General features: G+C 38.3%; 1 protein-coding gene across 2 annotated transcripts; it reads right to left on the reverse strand.

Annotated features, from left to right (window-relative positions):
* Positions 1–3,875: 3,875 nt before the first annotated feature.
* Positions 3,876–22,391, reverse strand: TRA2A (transformer 2 alpha homolog). 2 transcript variants are annotated; one of them, XM_037509140.2, is made up of 8 exons: positions 22,169–22,391; positions 11,939–12,072; positions 9,655–9,820; positions 7,861–8,049; positions 6,378–6,493; positions 5,307–5,432; positions 4,959–5,026; positions 3,876–4,804 (listed from the first exon to the last, which is right to left on the reverse strand). In XM_037509140.2, the coding sequence occupies exons 1-8, from the start codon at positions 22,202–22,204 to the stop codon at positions 4,794–4,796; spliced, it is 846 nt and encodes a 281-aa protein (XP_037365037.1). In that variant the 5' UTR covers positions 22,205–22,391; the 3' UTR covers positions 3,876–4,793. The 2 variants fall into 2 exon arrangements, with proteins under 2 accessions (XP_037365037.1, XP_037365045.1); XM_037509148.2 differs by lacking the exons at positions 3,876–4,804; positions 4,959–5,026; positions 5,307–5,432 and adding an exon at positions 5,439–5,505.
* Positions 22,392–22,461: the final 70 nt, after the last annotated feature.

The following is a 22,461-nucleotide window of genomic DNA, read 5'->3' on the forward strand; positions in this document are numbered from 1 at the left end:
AGCTTCACAGTCTTGCGCTCAGCCACCAGGGGGGCCCAGCTCCATGTTTTTTAAAAGGCCTAGAGAACATATAGCAAAACCTCTTTTTTTTTTTTTTTTTTTAAGATTTATTTATTTATGCATATAAGAGCTAGGGTACAGGCCAGAGATGCGGGGAGTAAGAGGATTCACCAGAGACAGAGTGGGGAACAGAACAGGCAGACTGACTGAAATACACTGCTGAGGGGAGCAGTGTATTATTTATTTATAAATTATTTATTTCTCCTCTTAGCCTCCTTTCTTCTGCAGCATGTCAGGAGAGGTCTGCTGCACCATGTGGGGCCGAGGCTGCAGATTGCTTCACCAGGGAGGCCCAAAACCTCTTCTGTGTTGATCATTTTAGTGATTTATTGGAAGTTGGCAGTTCTGGCAGAAGACAATTACTCTTCTTGAATCCATGGGTGATATCTATATTACAAGAACTTTCATTGTAAGAGAAGCCTTGCCTATCTGTGAATTTGTATGTACAACTTTATTTTCTCTTTGTATTTTTTTCCCCCAGAGAGATATTGAGGCTACTATTGAGGCTATTATCAAGATCATTGAGGCTACTCTGGAGTTTGTTTTTTTTTTCACTTTCAGATATATTTTTATTTTTTACATCCTTGTTCCTTTTTAAACAATATTTGCTTCCCACCTTCTCCTCCCCCAGGTGTAGTCCCCATAGAATTTCTTTCACCAATGCCACCAGGGAGGCCCCTGCATACTATTTTGACAGGGTAAATAACAACTACTAGGAAGCTAGTTTATAGTCTTATGTATTTTACTTGAAGCACAAAATTATTTAAAAACCAAGTATTTGAGGGGGCATCCCTGGTGCCTCGTGGGTTACATACAGCACTATCAAGCTATTGCTAGCCACTGCAGCATGAGTTTGATATCTAGCTGGCCAGGGAGCTACCCACTGGTGGGCAGACCTCTCCTGTTGGGCCCTGCTGCTCCCCTCAGCAGTGAATTTCAGTCATTTTGCCTGTTCTGCTCCTCACTCTGTCTCTGGTGAATCCTCTCACCCCCCACGCTTCTGGCCTGTACCCCAGTTCTTGCATGCATAAATAAATCTTTAAAAAAAACACAAACCAAGTACGTGAATAAAAGAATGTGTATTTTACCTAGGAAGAGAGATTACAGGCTTTTTTCAGATTTGTAAGGATCCCATGACAATAAAGTTGAAACCACTGTTTTCAAAAGAAATTTTTTCACCCCTCAGTGAACTCAGAAAAATTAAGATTTTTACTTTAATGTCTAACAGAAATGTAGGGGCCCAGAAATACCTTAGCTTTTCACATTGTGCATTCATGCAATTTAACACATCCTGTCTTTAAATCTGTTATCTATCATGTAGGTTATACAAAACATTACACCATGCACCCATTACCTGTGATAGCAATTCCCTTTTCTATACAAGAACTTGCATCACATCTCCCAATCCATCCCTCCTTCAGTTTCACAGTGGAATTCATGCCTCAGTTATTTCTCCTTAGCCTCTTTTCTTCTGCAGCATGTCAGGTAGGCTACTACTGTCTTTATGTCATCATATTTGCTGTTGTCTATACCTAAACATGCTTTTACCTCACATACCTATTAGGCTTCCACCTCATCTCCCCTTCAGATTTTACTCAAATTTCATTTTTCCATGGAATTATTGAAAGATGTAGTACTTAGAGCCTCCCTGATGGTGCAGCGGTTGAGCGCTGGGTTGCAAAGCTGCCCACAGCCTCTGCAGTGCTGGTTTGATCCCTGGCCGACGGGGCGAGAGTCCCACATGGCGCGCAGACCTCTCCTGCCGCCCGCTGCTCCCCTCAGCAGTGTACTATGTCAGTCTGCCTGTTCTGCTCTCTGCTCTGGCTCTGGTGAATTCTCTCATCCTCCCTGCTTCTGACTGTACCCCAGTGCTTGTATAAATAAATAATTCCTTAAAAAAAAAAAAAAAAGATGCAGTACTTAAACTTGTATGCACCTTACACCCCTATTTTTATTCCTTTTCTCTATTAACAGGTAATATCCACATGTTATATTTACTGTCTCCTCAGAAAGGCTATTTATTCTCTTCCAGATTATAGCTGTTTTCACTGTGTTGAGGACATACAACTTCAAGTATTTCTATAGTAAACAGATTAATGTCCTGTTTTGGAATTCCAGGTTTTCTAATAATCTGGCTTAAACAACTGGTTCCTATAGGAACCAAAAAGACACAGCATTGTTCTTTAGATATTTCTTTGTTGGTAAAGAAAAATTTTAAGAACTTTTTTTTTGTTTTGCTTTCCACTTTGAGTTATATTTATCACATACACTCATTATAGAAATGAGTTGACATATGCTTTTATTTAAACATTTTTATAAAAACAAGTTCATACTATACAGCCTGATCTGAAATTGTTTTGTACTTTATAGTAACCATGTAATTGTGATATTTTCCTATAGTTATTTTGCCCATTTTGATTGGATTATTTGGGTTTTTTTTTTTTTTTTTTTTTGAGTTGTGCGAATTCTTTGTAGATCTTGGATATCAGCCCCTTGGTGGAATATAGTATGTAGATATTTTCTCCCATTCAGTAGCATGTTTTTGTTTGTTTGTTTGAGCAGCAGTTTCTTTTAACGTGCAGAAGCTAATTAGCTTGATGTAACCCCACTGTTTATATTCTCTTTTGTTTCTCTTGCCATTACAGATGACTCCACATAGCTATCTCTGATATCTATGTTGTGGGAGTGTTTTGCCTGTTTTCAGTGTATTTTAGGTTTCCAGTCTTATACCCAAGTTTTTTTTTTCAATTTTGAGTTAATTTTTTTGCATGGAGGTCATGAACTAGTTACATTCATTTGCATATAATTGTGCAGTTTTCCCAGCACCCTTTATTGACCATTTCCTTGCTTCAGTGAGGAACTGTTTTTTTTTTTTAAAAAGATTTATTTACTTATGCGTTCAGGCCAGAAGTATGGGGGGTGAGAGGATTCACCAGAGACAGAGTGGGAAACAGAACAGGTAGACTGACCAAAGTACACTGCTGAGGGGAGCAGCGGGCAAGGCAAGAGGGGTCTGCCACGCCACATGGGTAGCTCCCTGCTCAGGGATCCAACTCATGCTGCAGTGGCTGTGGATAGCTTCGTAAGTTGCATCTTAATCCCTTGCGCCACCAGGGAGGCCCTTTAAGAGCTAATTTTAAGTTAGCATTTAAATAAAGATATCTGAGGCATTTCAATCCCACAGATCTATTACACAGCTCACACACAAAAAATTATTTCCACTGCTTTGAGGGAGAGAACAAAAGGAGCTTATTATTGCTATTGCTCCTGATTTCCGCCCCTTTTTTTAAAAAGATTTATTTTATGCATACAGGAACTGGGGTACAAGCCACAGGTGTGGGGGGTGGGGATGAGAGGATTCACCAGAGACAAAGCTGGGAACAGAATAGCCAGACTGAATGAAATACACTGCTGAGGGGAGTAGCAGGTGAGACGGGAGAGGTCTGCTATGCCATGGGGGTTGCTCCCTTCCTGGCTGGGGATAGAACTCGTGCTGCAGTGGCTGAGGATAGCTTCATAGGTTGCGTCCCAACCCCTTGCACTGCCAGGAGGCCCTCCTAATTCCCTTTTTTAAAGGTCAAATGAAATACTCTCCCTACGATATAGTACATGTGTTTCCTACTACAGTGTGGGCTTTTTTAAGACAAACTACATTATTTTTCCTTCAGCATCTTGTGTGGTATTGAATTCTCTCATAATATTTGTACCTTGGTCTACATAAAAGGGGAGGGAAGAAAACCAAGGATTTTTAAAGACTGGAGACAAGGACTACATATTCAGCTATAAGCAGGAAGTACTGGCTCCATAATCATCCCACTGTACCATAATAAAGAGACAATCTCATTTTCAAAGAAATTAACTTTTATTTGAAAGTTAATACTACTTTTCCCCACATGTATCTCCTAAGGACTCATACTATACAATAGCTTGCTTGTCCCAATACCAAAATTTCTAACAGCAAAGTATACAATTGCTCTAGGTAATAAATAATAAAGAGTTATCCTTCACTGATTAAGGGAATACTTAAACTTCAAAAATTCAACACAAAAATCACACTTTAAGTCTGTAGATTTTAACACATGTATTCTAAATACAACATGTTTATAGGAGTCCACAAGCTTTTCATCTCTAAAAAAAAAAAAAAAAAATTACTGAATTTTTAGGGCTCAAAAATTCCATTCTTCAAAATAAATGACCAACTTGTTTTGTTCTATAAGCTTCAAACTTTCTACACTCAACTATTGACTGCTCCATGCCACCCCAAACAAACTTGACATGACTGAACTACTTTATGTGTTACTATCTTCCCCAAGAAAGTTAAAAAAGGAGTTCGTCATAAATGCAATCTCTAATACAACGTCTAATACAATATCTAACACAAAAGAAGCTTTAAAAAAACCATTTCTTTCCTCATCTGATTAGCCAGGAATTAATTTTCTGTAAAAACAAAGAAAAGTCATTTACAAAGCTTAACACTGGGCATTCCTTTTTTTTTTACTTAAGATTTTTCAACTCACAAAATGACAATACATCTTTAAGAGTATAATTAAAGGGGTGAGAAACAGCAATACAATGGACAAAGCGTAGATGTTAAATGAAGTGAAGATTTTTTTTAAGGAATCTTTTCAAAGAAATAGTCAAGATTAGAAGCTTGGGGAAATCCAGAACTAAACACAAAAAGAATGAAAAACAAAATAAAGAGACGATGTCTTCAACTGCAGTCATTCCATTTATCAGTAACGCCCTGAAAGAAAATAAAAATAGTTAAAGACAATTACAGTTTGACTTGCTTAATATTCCCCCAACTATTAGCAGTCCCCATGTGCCCCAATTTTCTAAAAATAAACCATTATTGAGAAATAAGGCTCCTAACACAACAAATGCAAAGGTGTACATACTTGGGCTGTAGGAACGAGATCGTGATCGTGATCTGTAGCGACTATAATAAGGAGAAGGCGATCTTCTTCTGTAAGAAAAAGATGACTCAGTATACAAATGATCCCTCAAACAGAGGCAGGAAAATAAAAACTTCCCATTACTCAAGAAACAACAGGCCCAAGGTAGCTACTTTTAAGTCCTATACGTGCCAATGATGCTAGGACAGTAAGCACATAATCTCTGTTCTGTCTTGAAGACACCACAAGTTTATTTTAAATATTTTTATTAACAGATATCGAATACAAATTACAAGTGCAAAACACTACTATCATCTACTTTAGAATAGAAATCACAAGCTAAAACATTACCTGTACCGATAGTCATAGTCTTCGTATCTGTCATAGCCGCGATCGTATCCTCTGTCATAGTAAGAATCTCGCCGCCTGCCGCCTCCTCCACCACCGCCGCCGCCACCACCACCGCCGCCACCACTACTGTAGACAAATGTACAAATTTTACATCAACGTGAATAATTTTTTTCCAGTATAATTTAACAGAAGTAGGTACCTATGGAGGGCAGAGGGAAGATAAGGGAGAAAGAACAATCCTTTTATGTCAATTACTGCCAAGTCAAATTTTGCTGACTGCCATGATTCTGCTTTGGCTTCCTAGTCATTATATTAAACAATCAGGAATGACATCATCAAACTCCAAACTATAACCTGCTCTTCTATTAATGGATATCTGTTCTCATGACTCATTCAAAAGCAATTAACAAGCATCATTAATTAAAAGTAACCAACCCTGACACTAAAGAGAATTACTACCTTACACTAAGGTCCAGCACTAACAACTTCAATGTCTGGTTGTGAATTTAAAGTTTACCTTTTCTCCTGCTACTTTTCCAATTCCTAATCACAGTGATATTGTTTTTATTTTAGTTTTCTGTAGGTTCTCCTTGCCAAATCCTACATTTCCCCCAGTAAGATTTCAAATTTAATGAAAGCCTAAATGCCTTCTTACACTCTGCCCACACCTCAGTTCTTCTATTATCAATCAATCAAAAAAAAAAAAAAAAAAAAAAAAAGACAGAAGTCCCCATTTATGTACTCCACAATGTGAAAATTGGCTCCCTCCTTCCCTAAACGCTAATTAGCAAGACACTTCCTTACAAATGCTTCTGAGATCACATAAGAGAAAGAATATTCTTAAAAACAGTTAACATTGTCCTAGTTATTAATTTTTCTATTTGTACAGTACCAACAAGAGCCAGCAATGTACTTTGCCAGCTCAAATACATATATACAAAAAAATAAATAAAACGATTCAAACAAGTACAAATTAAATGTTCAATTTGAAGAAAGTTACTGAAAGTTACTATCTTTTGAGTAAATCAATATTTTGCTGTTAGTTTAACTTAAGAAAACTTAATATCTTACTGAGTTGGTCTGCCCATGTAGATGCCTGGTGTTGGTGTGTGTGCTCTCTTGGTAATAGAATAATCCACACGAATTCTTCTACCATCTAGCTCCATTCCATTTGCCCTTTCCATAGCCTTAAAAGGAGAACAGACATAGAAAGTCATGTATAATTCACCAAGGAGAAACTATCGATACCAAAAGTGAAACAAATTTAACCCATTTGAAATTTGAAAATTTAAAATTCTCTGAACAGGGGCTAGGATTTTACATATTAATCCCTAATATTAACGTCAGTAGCACTGAGTTCTATAGTGATACAGAGGTCTGTGCTGAAAGATTGGGAACAGCTAGAGCCACAGAAAAGGAACACATAACTCAGATAAGTCTGCATAACTCTGAGGTTGCAATAACTGGTTTCAGTCTAGGCAATTCAAAACCAAAGTTGCAATTCAGTCAACAGAGAAGCCTAAGCTACCCAAGCCATTCCTTAAGTAACACATCGCCACCTAGTGAATTCCAAAGGTAAAGGAAACCTGGCAGCAAGTGTGCTCATGTATTTATTCTGGACTCTCATTTCAATGTGAGTGCCTATGTCTATTTTCCAACTTCAGCACTATTGACGCTTTGGGACTGCTAATACTATGTTGTGGGTGACTATTCCGTGCATTGTAGGATGCACCATCCCTGATCTCTACGTACTAGATACAATAGCAACTATTTATTTTTGAAAGACACAGCAACTTTTGCAATCACTGCTTATGTTACAATCAAAGAATGCTAACGCACAAAGCAATAATGACCTACATTCATGTTAGCACATGTGAAATTGTACTGATTTTAAGAAGGTAAAGAAAAACAAGTACTTGCCATGTAAAGTTTAAGGTTTTGAGTTTCATATTCCTAAAAACAGAATTATTTCCAACTCATTCATGATAAACTTTAATATACAGAAAGTAAATCTACTGATTCCTTTACACTGCAACACCTAATATACTAGAATAGTGTTATTTCAAATCTCTGACAATGATCAAGACCATTCAGCTGGAATTAAGAATGGCACAAAAATGAGAACGTATCAATTCTTTTCATACTGTTATTTTCAACTGTGGAACAGCATGGTTGATGAGTATTAAGAAAATCGAGATACAAAGTTCTACAGCTATACACACAGGGAACTAACTAGACACTTAAACCATAATTCTAAAAAGTCAATTTAATCATCTGCTAGGAGCATTAATATAGCTTCCTCAGAAGAGAATAGTCACACTGTACTTTTTCCATTAACTCAAAACTTTACATGGTGAGACTTTCATCAGGATATGCCTATAAACAGTTATTAGCTAGAAAGTGAAGCTGGCCATTCCAATTACAACAGTGAGAGGTAGCGTGAAAGTGGACATCTTTAAGGAACTAGGTAGGAGTCTATTAATTAATTTTTAACAATAAACTCAACTTGAGGATTAAGTACATTAGAAGTTGACAACTACAGAAACAAAATTACCTCTTTTGAGTCATCTATCCTCTCAAAATAAACAAAAGCAAATCCTCGAGATCGTCCAGTTCGCTGATCATAAACCACATTGACACCACTCAACGGTCCATATCGAGAAAATACTTCACGAAGATCCCTCTCTGTTGTGTATAAGCTGAGGCCAAACACTCCAAGACAAGTGTTGGGATCTGGATTCGCCTGTTGAATAAAGGTATTATTTATTTATTTATGCATACAAGAGCTTTGTTGTAGGCCGGAGGTGCAGGGGGAGGGAAGGGTAAGAGGATTCACCAGAAATAGAGTGGGGAGCAGAACAGGCAGATTGACTGAAATATACTGCTAAGGGGAGCAGCAGGTGAGACAGGAAAGGTCTGCTGTACCAGGGTTAGCTCCCTGGCCAGGGACCAAACTTGTGCTACAGTGGCTATGTCACAGTGTTGAGACTTAACAGTTTGCACAACCAGGGAAGCCCAATAAAGCTATTATTTAACAGATGTGTCAAGAGTCCAGGTGACTGTCACATATTCAATTTCCATATCTATAACATGGTAATTTGCTTCACGTAGATACTCAAGAGTAGGAAATACAGTGAAGATTCTGGGGCCTCCTTGGTGGAGCAAGGGGTTAAGTCGCAGCACCATGAAGCTATTGGCAGCCACTGCAGCACAGGCACGAGTTCGATCCTCGGCCAGGGAAGTGACATACACAGCGCAGCAGACCTTTCCTGTCTCCCCTGCTGCTCCCCTCAGCAGTGTATTTCAGTACATCTGCCTGTTCTGTTCTCTACTCTGGCGGTACAGGCCGCACCTCTGGCCTGTACCCCAGTTCTTGTAGGCATAAATAAATCTTTTAAAAAAAAATAGCGAAGATTCTGCACAGTGCTCATATAAGTGTTAGCTACTATAATTTTCAGTATTTCTCCTATCGTCTCCCCACTGCATGGTAAAACTTTTTAACATTAACTTAACTCAATTTAGGCTTTTTGTTTTAATTTTTGGAACATATAATTTATTTCCCAAATTCATCTTTTTTTTTAATTATTTATTTATACAAGAACTGGGGTGTTGTCCAGAAAAGAATATAAGTCCAGCTTTAATCCAGTCAAGAGGTGCGGGAGGGTGAGAGAATTCACCAGAGACAGAGCGGGGAGCAGAACAGGCAGATGGACTGAAGACACTGCTGAGGGGAGCAGTGGGCGAGGCAGGAGAGGTCTGCCATGCCATGTAGGTTTCTCCCTGGCCGGCCGGGAATCGAACCCACTCTGCAGAGGCTTCAGACAGCTTCACTGCGCTGCGTTCAACCCTCTGCACCACCGGGGAGGCCCCCAAAGTCATCTTTTAACTACTGAAAGGTCAAGGTAAAAAAAAAAAAATACTTAAATGTATATAAACAATATTCATATACTCAAGAATTTTTTGAAGTATCACTTTCCAACAACTGAATTCTCACCATTTCATAATATCTTAAGATATTATGCCATGATTAAACACATAGGAGAGACAAAGTTTTCATTAACTCACAAAAAAACCACATACGGGGTCTCCCTGGTGGCTTAAGGGTTAAGTCTCTATTACCATGACAGACTGAGTTTGATCCCCAGCCAGGGAGCTAATCCACGCATGATGCAGCAGACCTCTCCTGTCTTGTATGCTGCGCCCCTTAGCAGTATATTTCACTAGATTTGCCTGTTCTGTTCCCCACTGTCTCTGGTGAATCCTCTCACCCTCCGCATTCCTGGCCTACACCCCAGTTCTTCTATGCATAAATAGATAAATCTTTAAAAAACAAACAAAACCCACATACCCTGCTGCCTGTATGTCTTCTCCGGTTAGACATTGGAGAATGACTTCGGCTCCTTCGACGCCGGTATTCTGGTGTGTATGATCTACTTCGAGATCGTCTCCTATGAGAGTGAGAATGGGATCTGGAGCGAGTGTAACGTCTATGAGAATGCCTCCGTGACCTCGACCTTTAAGAGAAATAAATTGAGGTGAAAATACTGAAACCAAAAGGTTAACACTAACACCAAAGACCTAACCACGTATCCTTGAATATTTTCATGAACTTTCTGAGAAAAGGGTATGCGTCCTCTTATTCTCTTAGTCACTACAGATCTCCTTTGTTCTGTCTACCCTCACTCATTCCACTATACAAACATATTAAGGTTATACCAACTTTAAAAAAAAAGGCAAAAAGACAAAACAACTATGATTAGGAAGGGAATGCTATATATAATATTCTACAACATGTATAAATCTTGGCGACATTATGCTAAGGATAGAATGGTAGTTGCCAGGGGCTGGGGCAGGGGATAAAGGAGGGCTTAATTAGTTTCAGTTTTTCAGAAGTTAAAATTATGGGATGGATGGTTCATGATGGTCTGCACAACAATGTGTGCTAAGACCATTGAACTGTACACTTAAAAATGGTGAAGGTAAATTTTATGTTGTGTATTTTACCACAGGGGGAAAAAAACCCACTGACTACAAGAACATCCTGTGATTACCTTCTCAATTTATCAATAGTTTTATATTCCTCTCACTACTAGTATCATTTGCTTTCCAATCTTTCTTTAGCCTCTGCAATCTAGTTTTAGCATCTGTTGGATTTACCAGAAACAGAGTGGGGAGCAGCAGGTGAGACAGGAGAGGTCTGCTGCACCATGTGGGTTAGCTCCCTGGCTGGGGATGGAACTTGTGCTGCAGTGGCTGCTGATAAAGCTTCATAGTGCTGAAATTTAACCCCTTGTGCTACCCAGGAGGCCCCCAAATCCGCCTTTCTTTAAACTCTCTATGGCATCTTATAAAGTACTCTACTTCTTCCCTCCCTGATTACGCTCCAACAGCCCTCTTTCTGTGCCTATTAATCCAACAATTTATTTACTACTCATATGACCCATCCTTAACTGAACTTACCAAGACCTGTGGTGGTGACAAGCCTATAAAATAACCTGTATAAGACATTTAATAAATGCTATAAAAATGAAGGCGCAGAAACTTTAAAAAGACACCAAACATGGGGAAGGGAAATTAATGAGAGAAGGTTATTTGAAACAAAGCTAACAATTTAGTGGGGAGACTTAACAGTTAGATTTTACTAGGTAGACAGGGGAAAAGTGTTCTAGGAACAGCATGAGCAGAATGTTCCATGTCTCTAATGAAGAAATTATAATGACTTACCAAACAATCTAGGTTATTTTTAACCCCCCCCCCCCCCCCCCCGCAAACCAGGACATCTAATACAGTGAACCTTGCAGTAGTGGGTCACTAGAATTTTTTGTTACTCTGAATCACCCAGCAATCTTCACCCATCCATACCCCAATTACAACTGACCAGAGATCCACCCAGGACAAATCAGAGTCTTCAGGTAATGGATGTAATTGGCAGTGAGTACCAACAGTTTCTTAAATCATTATGATAACTAGTAACATACATTAACCTTCCATTAAATTACACAACAAATCTCCAATGGAGGAAATAAAAAAAATCACTTTTTGTTACAAACACTACTGAAATAAAATCAAACACTAATTCTTTTTTTTTTTTTTTTTTTTTTTAATAGAGGCATGCTTTATTTATTTGTTTGCTGGTTTGTTTGTTTGTTTTGTTTATACATGCACTGGGTACAGTCCGAAGTGCGGGAGGGAGGGTGAGAGAATTCACCAGAGCCAGAGCGGGGAGCAGAGCAGGCAGAAGGACCGAAGCACACTGCTGAGGGGAGCAGCGGGCGGCAGGAGAGGTCTGCACGCCATGTGGGATCCTCCTCCGGTGGCCGGGGAGCAGCCGGGGATCGAACCGGCGCCGCAGAGGCCGCGCGCAGCTTCACAACCCAGCGCTCAACCGCTGCGCCACCGGGGAGGCCCCAAACACTAATTCTTAAATGCCAAGCACATTTAAATCAATGGGTAATTTTTAATAGCCAGTATTTGATAGATCAAATGGACCAAGAGATAATTCAAATATGTTAAGTATTTATCTAGAACATATTACTCATCTCTAAACTTCAGTTTGAGAAAAAACTATTTGCTAAAAACCACTTTGCCCTCAAAGATTCAAAAAAGCATTTTATACATTATTTTAAACTCACCTGGATTTTGATCTTGATCGAGAATGGGATTCAGAGTGTTTGGAAACCCTTGATGGACTACGAGATCCTGACCTGCTCTCCGATTTTACACGAGCAGGTGTTCCCGTTGGAGATTTTGACTGAGAGCGAGACTCCTAACAAAGAAGACAGTATTACAAATGGCACTGGTCACGTAGATGCCTAACACCTAACATTTAAAGTACCGTAATTATTTATATTGATTGCTCCTGAAAAACAAATGGTTAGGCAACACCCTCCAGAAAAAATTTCAGCTCATTAATAACCCATTGTTAATACTGCTAACTGTCCTCAATAATTCCCTACTTGAACCAGATCACCAATTCTCTATTAACTAAGTAATCATGCAAATTCATCTACAACTTGATCATACAGACACTGGAACATAAACCATACATTTACTTAACCTAGGACCCATTCATTCTTCCAGATTCTTTTAATTCTACTTCACTCTTGCTTTCTACTTCTCTTCATTCTTCATTGAGTTTTTCATTTTTCATACTTCGTGTATTCTTCCCCAATTCAAACAATTCAAAATAGCCTTAAAAAAAATATTCAAGGGCTTCTATCTGACCAATCTTCTGTTCAATTTTTTCCCCCATTCAATTTTAATTTTCTGATCTTTAATACTTTTCATTAGCCTTCTTTTATCTTGATTTATCTTCCACATTCTTGGAAAAAACTCTTCAATTTCTTCACGAACATTAACCTTAATGGAAAAAGAACATTTAGTATATTTAAGCACGTGGGGATTATAAAACTCTGCTGGAGTTCAGAATGTTATCTACCAAATGGAAAAGCCAGCAGGTAAAAGTGCAAATAACTAGTTTATTAAAAAAAAAAAAAAAAAAAAAACAATTTTATAATCTTTAAAATTGTTCAAAAGTTTAGCTTCTAACAATTAAAATTTACTGAATTTCTCTAAATGCTTTTACCATACTCTTCACCCTCCTCCCCTTTCATGTTTCATCCTAGTTCCTACAATGTGAACAATTTTAATATAAATACTTAATTCAAGCATAAATCTAACATTAACTGTTATTCCCCCCACTTAGGTGGTTGTTTTCACTAATTCAGGTGAAGCTTCTTAGTGATCTTAAAGTAAGCTTTCACTAAGTCACGTGATAACAAGATTTGGCTGAAGCAAAGTACCCTAGGCTAAAGTATTTGTACACACCTATTTAAACTCATACACTCTCAGACACAAAGTAGTTACAAAAAAAAAAAAAAAAAAAAAAAAAAAGAGCAAAATCACTAACATCTCCAATTTTACTTGACCACTATCTCCATTCACTCTGACTTAACCAGAAAGTTACACTCTGATGTCAAACAAGCTTACTGAAAAAAAGGGGAGAAGCAAGAAATTCTTAAATTTTCCCCTTTGGCTTGTAAATTTCTAATACATACTTCTGCAACTCAGTCACTTAAAATTCTGTATTTTCCATGAAGTATCATAATGTACAAGAAGTTACAAAATTAGCATCATGGTTTTTATTTTGGTCCTACCTTTTTGGTTCATAGCTTTGCATATTTCTTTCAGTTATGCAGACTTGTGCGCCCTTCAGTGACTATATCTTATATATCACAAAAGGGACTGGCTTCTCAAAGTGTTGGCTCAATCAAAACTTTCCAAATCAAGTAATTTAAAATTGATTGAATTTTAAAAAAATTTAACAACTTTAACAGGCACTTAGAACTAAAGTAGGATAGACAGTTTGGTTTCTATCCATTTAAACCTTAAAATGTAAATGGTATCCCAATTCAATTCATACCAGTTTTCATTTATGCCATAAGACTATCTTGCAACTTCCTTCAAACTTTTTCTTTACTTTACTTTTAATGTCAAAGACTGATTTATCAAGAACAGTACTAATGCTAAGCCTATTTACTTTGTCAGATGAAAACACCAGCTGAAAATATAGCTACCTTTTGGTTCAGTATCAATTGTTTCTACTTAGCTATCTACACTAAGTCTTTCACAACATCTCAGAAGCTTTCTATATTTCTGGACTATACTTGCAACAGGCACAGTAATTTTGTCTTTATCATTTTATCAAAACTGTAAAAGCAGCATATTCAGTAATTAAGAAAAAAGTATAATTTGCTTATAACTTTAGTCCCACAGCCTGCTTCATTAACTAATAAGCTGTTAAGAATACCTTTGCCTCTCTTTTGGTTTTCCTTTCTATGAAACAAATTCCCTGGTATAACATTTATGTTACTACTGAATAGCAACAGATGGAATAGTCTCTATAAGCATCACAACAGGCCTTATTATATAAATATATGAGCAGGCTTTGTGATCTGTGACACTGTAAAACCTGTATTAAAAAATCCAAAGTTGGGGGCCTTCCTGGTGGCGCAAGGGGTTAAGCACCATACTATGAAGCAACCCACAAACTCCGCAGCATGAGTTTGACCCTGGCCTGCCAGGGAGCAACCCACATGGTGCAGCAGACCTCTCCTGTCTCGCCCGCTGCTCCCCTCAGCAGTGTATTTCAGTCTGTCTGCCCATTCTGTTCCCCACTCTGTCTTTGGTCAATCCTCTCAACCCCCACCCCCCACCTCTGGCCTGTACCCCAGCTCTTGTATGCATAAACAAATCAATCTTTTTAAAAAAAAAAATCCAAAGTTGAGTGTTAAATGTCTACTTGAAACTTTCTAGCCCATGATAAAGATGTTATGGTCAAAACATATGTGTATTTTTAATTTTTAAGTCTTTCTTCATAAACACAGCCATTGCTGAAAATTACTTCTTTTAAGTATTAATGTAAACAAGGTAACTCAGTAACTGTTTTTATAATCCTATAATTTAATGGGACTCAATGGGAAAAATACAATTTTCCGTTTATTAACAAAGGCTTAACATATAAAAGAGATCAACATATTTGTAACAGGCTTGCTTTTTATTATGCAGCATCACAAATTCCTACCCAGCTTTGCACCTATCCTTCAATTTTTAAACCAGGGAAAACCGAAATTTCCATCAGTTCCCTCATGCAATCATTCAAAGTTAAAAAAAGTTCTCTAGTTATAGCTGTCACTATCATTTTAATCTCCAAAACCCAACTTAGAGATTTAGCAACTGTCAGTAAACGTAACCTAAAGAATAAACCACAAAACATAAATTTTTATTTCTTAAGAAATATTTTTACTATAAGAAAAAAAATGGTCTGTCATCTTAAGAACTGGTAATAAGGAGTCTTCATACAGAAGGATGGCTGTATTAATTATCTGCCATTTTAAAGTAAGTAACTTATTTTTCAAAAGCTGGTACCAAATAAATACCATTTTTCACTAACAATGCATTAGAAACAATACCCTTATGGCTATAATACCCTTATGGAAATGTTAGAGTATCCTTTGCTACCCCTTGTCTTCATTATGAAATAATTTCAGTTTCTCTCAAAGACATTCACCAAACTATCTAGAATTTGAAAACTGAATTGAAATTGCAAAAAGAAAAATAAGTTAAACACTGAGAAGGGGTGGTACCTGCTGTTTCACTAGGATACACATAACCTAGTATAAACAGCTCTTAAAGCTGTTTAAATTCCACAAATTTCTCAGCAACCTGGATCCAACAATTAAAAACATACTGCCTAGTTGAAATGGTAGATTAATGATTCAACTAAATCATAGCATGAATTCTGAAAGAAACTTTAGTCTTTCAGCCTACCATACCTATTATAAAACAGAAGCTAGGCCAAAAGTTCTCGGTACAAATTGCTTAAATGGTGTTCTCTTTATTATCAAAGTACCTCTAGTGGTAACTGAAGGAAACAAAAGGAGGGAGCTAGCCATCAATACTAAGTTAACTACATGATAAATCAAGCTAAGGATCAACTTTCTTTTCTGTGTTAAAATACGGCTGTATTTTACATATTGTAAACAATCACAATAACCAGGTATTAGAATTTTAATAAGAAAGGGTTATTAAATACATGTTGCAGAATGAAAAATTCCACAGCAAGCAAAAATTGGCAAGTGTCTTTTAATACTAGTGTCATGATAGATGGAAGGAAAAAATTCCAACATATGTGCTCAGTACTGAAAACCATTAAAATAAACACATAAACCAATATAAATGCTACGCTGTAACCAATCCCAATATTATTGCAAGGCAAATTCTATGCCAAGTTTATGCAAGCTCAAGTTTAAAAGAATATGGTTTAAGTTTTAAAAACAAACCCCTTCAAAATACATTTTCCCACTACTTTATGAAACTGGAGAGTTACTGCCATAGAAGTACACTAGGGCATTTAGGGAAATTATTTAGGAGGGGGGTTGTATTTACTGTTCTGAGAGAACATTATTCTGACTTGTGAGAAACCTTCTGTGTTTACTCATGTTCTTTAAATTCAGTTTACAGAACTATTATTTCTGCTTCCTTCCTTTTGTATGACAAAATGCTTCATTTCAGACTCTTAGAGGTTTATTAAAAAAAAAATACTGTCTTTTCTTAACCCACAACTGCTATTAGAACAATTCTTTAAAAAGATATTAACTATAGGGCCTCCCCGGTGGTGCAGCGGTTGAGCGCTGGGTTGCGAAGCTGCCCGCGGCCTCTGCGACGCCGGTTCGATCCCCGGCTGCTTCCCGGCCACCGGAGGAGGGTCCCGCATGGCGCGCAGACCTCTCCTGCCGCCCGCTGCTCCCCTCAGCAGTGTACTTCGGTCCTTCTGCCTGCTCTGCTCCCTGCTCTGGCTCTGGTGAATTCTCTCACCCTCCCGCGCTTCTGACTGTACCCAGTGCATGTATAAACAAACAAACAAATAAAGAAAGAAAGAAAACATGCCTCTATTAAAAAAAAAAAAAAAAAAAAAGATATTAACTATACTTAAGTGTTAACGTTCCTTCTTTTAAGGTGATTTCTGTATGCTACATTCTGAGTAAGGTTAAAATCATTAGAAGGCTTGCTTTAAAATTACACTCACATATTTCCTAATAATCTATGTCTCTCTCTAAAGTTTGGAGTAACTTTGGGGACACTTAAATAAATTATTTATGAATTGGCACTTATACATGTATAATTAAATTTAAACTCATGTTACAACTGTGAAATTACCTGTTAAATTTACTATCTTTTGTACAAAGGTGGTTCATAAATCTGCCAGCTTATGTCATGATTGTTAATTTCCAAAAAGGTAGCGTGTAAGCGGCAATTCCAAAGGTGTAGAAAACAAGTTTATAAGGACTAACATGGTTTAGCAATATTAAAAACCAGTAAATAGCAATTAAAAACAAACTAAGGATACATTGCAGCATTTTCTATTTATGTTCTCAAATTCTAGTGTCACAGAGCATTTATGAGTCTTGAATATGAAGAACTACAGGGCCTTAGTTTCAAGGAAAAAATCTTAACTTCCTTCTATTCCAGTTGGTCAGGCTTATGTCATTCACACCTTTGGTGAAAATCCTGAGACAGTTAAGAATCATACACAACTATAAGGAGGACTTAGAGGCGATAGGAGAAACCACATTTCATTATCCCCTCTCTCATTTTTTGTAGTGTATACTGATTCTTTCCACCATCAGACCTTTACCATTTTCTCACTTTCACTTCTGTCTTGCTATAGCTGACATGTGAACAAATAGCAATCTTTAATAATTCACATAGCATGTGAATGTAATATTTATCATTTACAAAGGCCTCAAGGCTAATTCTTTAATAGTATCAAAGATAAGGTTTTCACATTGCCAGAGACAAGTTCTAGAAAATGACGTACTGATTACTCATGGCCATTTCACACTTGTCATACTATACAAGTTATACCATACGTAAATTAACTTCAATTTGTTTACAAAAGTTAAGTCCATGGATAACACTGTTTTTTCAGTGACTCTCATCCCTGAATATTTAAATCATTTGATATTTTTCAGCTCCCAACTCTTTGTAAAATTAGTTATCTGCTATTGGAACAATTATCTGCACTATTCTTTTTAAAATCCTGCCATGTTAAAAATACATAAAATCCTGCCTTCCACTTATTGAATTAGCACCCTTCATCTCAAATATAAAAATTTGATAAAATTATGGGTGTGTGTGTGTGGATGGACCAAAAAAGCATTAAAACTGGATAAATGATAGAAATTAACTTTTGGAAAATAAATTAAACCCATGACAAATAGAGACTCTCCAGTTTTGTACTATCCCAACTATATGGCAAAGCCTCATCCTTTTCTAACAGACTAATGTGAAAATATAGGAAATTAAATTGCCAAAGAAGCTGAACTAACTCTTTTCAAAGTCAAAGTGCTGACATTATCTGTATAAGGACTCAATTTATGTTTTTACTTAAAGCAGCAGAGAGGGCAAACTTCACTAGTACTGTCATGTTTTATTATTTTAAAATTCCATTGAGAAAAATGTAAATCCAGTTAAACTTTTTTTTTAAGGAATCAGTTACCAAGATGTGTTCTGAATGGAATAGTCAGCACCCCCATTAATACAAACTAGAGGGGAAAAACAAAAACACAAAACCTTTCCAGACTGCTACTATTTAACAAAATACCTGGGCACACAAATTTTCATTTAAAATTGGTACAGAACAATTTGTGTTTTGAACTTCCCTTTGTAAATCATTTCATATATTATGAAAGGGAAGACTAGGACTGTCTTAGAAACATTCCAGTTATCAGAGCCAGAAAGAGCTCAAAAAAGGAGGCAAGAGTTAAGTGGTATCTTTCTCCTTCTACTGCATCACAAAGCACGTAAGTGTGGAATTGCTAAGATGGACTCCTATATTAACCTCTATTAAACACACGTCTATTAAGCACATATATGACACTGTGACTCAAGCTTAATTTTCATTCCCTTGTTTTCTATAAAGGACACCAAATGTTTTGAGATTGAAAAACTTAATTTATTTGCCTCTATGTGAAGCAAATGCATTCGTTTTATGAAGATGACATGCAGTCATAGCTCAAGTGCCAACCTCACTTCCAGTTCCAAAAGACACTGCCACTTAAAATATTTGTTAATTTGATATACATGCCTCACCAATTACTTTAGTGGACCCTTTTATTTAGTGGTACTATTCTACTGCATCTCTTGAAATTTACCTCCTCCTTCACACGCCAGTGCTGTTGTGTTTAGATCGGATTTTCATAATTTCCTCCCTTAAACATTTCATGCTTGGCCCACTACTCTTTCTGTACCAATTTCTCTGTTCTTTGCCAAAATTCCTTTATGCTAGTCTCAGAATTAAGACTTTACACATGGTGACTTACTGAATATTGGATTAAGTCCAAATTCCTAAATCTCGATCTCAAATCTTCCCATTATCTACTGCATATTAATCAAATCTGTCTCTCATTACCCAGCAACCTCAACTCATACAATCATAAAATCTTGTTTGAAATTCACATACTAAAGCTTTCCATTTCCCCTATTTCACAAAAGTTTTTCAATTCCTTATTAATTCAATCACACAGCACTTGATTATATACTTACTTTTACCCAAATTTGAGCTGTCATGTCAGACAGCTCAAAAAAGTCCAAGTTTACTTTCCCTCAAGAATACCTGGCCTTTACTAAGAAGGTAGCAGATGATCAACAGAGTTTTACCACAGGTAGAAGGGACTTTTGGTTGATTAACCATTAGGGTTATTCGTAACAAAACTCAGCCTATTATCGTCTTTCCTAAAGTTCTTTCAATCCAATACTTTTATACAAGAGATTAACCTGTAATGAAAAATTAAGCTCCAGTAACTACTCTCAGTAAACACCATTAATGGCTCTGAGATACTAAAGTAGTGTGAACTTTTTTAAAAAATCAAATCCAAACATACACAGCAAAGTCTATCTATACAATTAGCAATGAACAGGGACTGGCTGTAGTCTTTTGACCCTCAGTTTTTAATGTCTAAAATATTAAGAGTACACCAGTCCCTTCAAGATTATAGTAAGCAGTAAACTGGGAAAAAAGCAAAGGTTTTTTTTTTTTTTTTTTTTTTGGGGGGGGGCTCGAAAATGCTATAAAAGCAGCCACTATTATTATTAGTCCCATTTAATGAGTTTTGTTTTGCTGTCTCTACAGTTACCCTCTAATTCAAAATATCTTTTCAGGAAGATGGGGTTAATGCGTCCTGTTTATGTTTATTCCATATAAAGCAAATGACATCGGACCTATCAATGGTTCTCTAATTTCAGTTAAAAAGTTTGAGGTATAATAAACACTACTTCTGAAAATTCTTTACATCTTCTGAAAATTCTTTAAGCCTCTAAATGTTTATTACATTTTGGTATCTCCGGATACAGAGGTAAGGACAAAATAATTGTATTCTATTAAAACTTCAAACTTCTGGTCTGTGGTTAGATGAAAGATCACGGTAGTGAATGTATCCATTAGTCAACCTACAGAGTTCATTTACACTAAAACACACCTGGGTGTCAACGCGTGAAAAAAATATTTTCTGTGACCACAAACAACATAAAAGGTGGAGGGAGGTAAACCCCTTTTTTCTATTCAAGTAGTTAATGCTCTCCCACATGTTAGCTTGGAATTGGGTGGGAATTTTACATATATTACTTTCTTAAGTGGGCAAGGAGACACTTATCTAGAACTTGATCCCTTTCTCAATGACCAAAAAAATTGTAATTACATTAAAGGAAGGCTATGTGGATGGACAGCAAATGCCCTGCCATTAGCTACCTAAAATTTTTACAAGAAGTGGCTTACTGCCAATATATTACATGACAAAAGTTTTGTTGGGATAATCAATACTCCTTCCATCCAAAAAATGAGCAGGTTCAACTACTCGTAACTATGCTCTAGGTTTGATTTTAAAAAGTCCATTCTTCAAAGGCATTAAAAGTAGCTTTTGGGGGATTTCCTAAAAAGAACAGGAGACTCTAAGAGACCTACTGATTTAACCTTCCGGTTCCAGGCGTCTGAGTTTCAAAAAAAGACAAAATTCATTCCCTCCAGCACACACTTTCAGTGTTTTATGCGCTTCCCTAGTGACAAGAATACCAACATAACAGCCAAAACATTGCCTGGGGATTTTGTTTTCTTCTCAGGATTTCACACTAACTTACTCCCACCGATTGCCACAAACCTTCGGAAATAGAACTCAAACACTGATAAATTTTCTGGTACATTTAAGCCGAGGGCAGGCATCTTGGCGATGTTTACACTCGTCGACCCGGATAATGAACACGTTTGAACCCTCTTTGCTAGGGGACGGACTGTAAGGAATGGAAGAGGGCCCGTAACTTCCAGGTCACATATCGAGTGAGCGAACAGCATATAAACTGACAAGTCATTTTTTAAAACACTGAGCCATGAAATTTTGTTCAGTTACGTAACTTTAAGACAGAAGCGTCCCTGTTTTGTTTTGTTTACCGTAAAAAACCTGTAAAGGAGTGGTCAGTTTTCAGATGCAAGGTCACAGGAAGAAAAGCATTAGAAGTTGAGATAGAAAGAAAAGAAAAACCCAACATGAAGGAGTCAGAAAAATAAGGCGTTAAGGCAGTGCCACATTCATTTTGAAGGGAAAGGAAAGCAGAAGGGACATTAAGGGAAAAGGGCTCCTTGCGTAGTTTTCCCCTCACAGCTCTCGTCTTAAGAACGCTTAAGGGTCGGTGCGGTCGTTGACTAACCACTTCATTGGGCTCGTCCCACCTTCAACCTCAAGGCTTTCGCCTTTATAGACGCAACGCCGCCGGTTCCAACAGAGACGCGGCCGCTCACTGCAATAGAGAGCCAAGGAGACACAGGCCCCAGCTAGTCCCACGCCAGCTTCGCCCCGCCCGGACAACAGCCCCGCGCACTTCCGACCCCGAGACCCTCTACGATGCTCGGGGTCGCCAGAAACGCCACCGGAGGAAGCACCTACCACGCTCCGGCTGGAGGGAAACTCCCTGCCGCCGCCTCCCGCCCCCCCGCGACGGGGACCCACACTTCAGAGATAAGGAAGCCTCAGGGGTGGGGAGAAGGGAGCGCGCACCGTGGGGGGAAAGCGGACCCAGGAGTCCAGGTACCAGTCAGTCTCCAGAGGGGGGAGGGGGTGGCGGGTGGTGTTTGGGAAGGAGTGGAACCCAGAAGCCATCTTGGGAGGTGAGGAAGCCACCGCGATGGCTCCAGAGGCTTCTCCCCGCGGGCCCCCGCAGGACTCCCCGCAACCCCACCCCCGACCGCGCTGCTCCCCGTGAAAGCCCGAGCATCGGGCCGCCGCCGAAGACGGCTCCCGCGGCTTTGTACTCACTCTGCCCTCGAAGTTGTTCTCCTCGATATCACTCATGGCGGTCAGGCGCTCCCCAGAACTAAATAAGAGACAAGTGTCGGCTTGAGGGCCGAAGGCCTAATCGACCGCTGACTGGACCGTGCGGGGGGAGGAAAGAGTCGGCAACAACGGCCGCTCCGCTCCACTCCCACTCGGTCGCGGGTCCGGCAAAATGGCGCCGGCTACGCCAGGAGCCTTTGGGCCTCCCTAGTGCGCGACGTAAGGGGGCGGGACGTCTCTGTGACGTCACGAGACCCGCCTCCCACAAGGCTTTG

Source organism: Talpa occidentalis, unplaced genomic scaffold (assembly GCF_014898055.3).
Source record: "Talpa occidentalis isolate TD23 unplaced genomic scaffold, MPIMG_talOcc4v2.1, whole genome shotgun sequence".
Classification (NCBI taxonomy): Eukaryota; Metazoa; Chordata; class Mammalia; order Eulipotyphla; family Talpidae; genus Talpa; species Talpa occidentalis.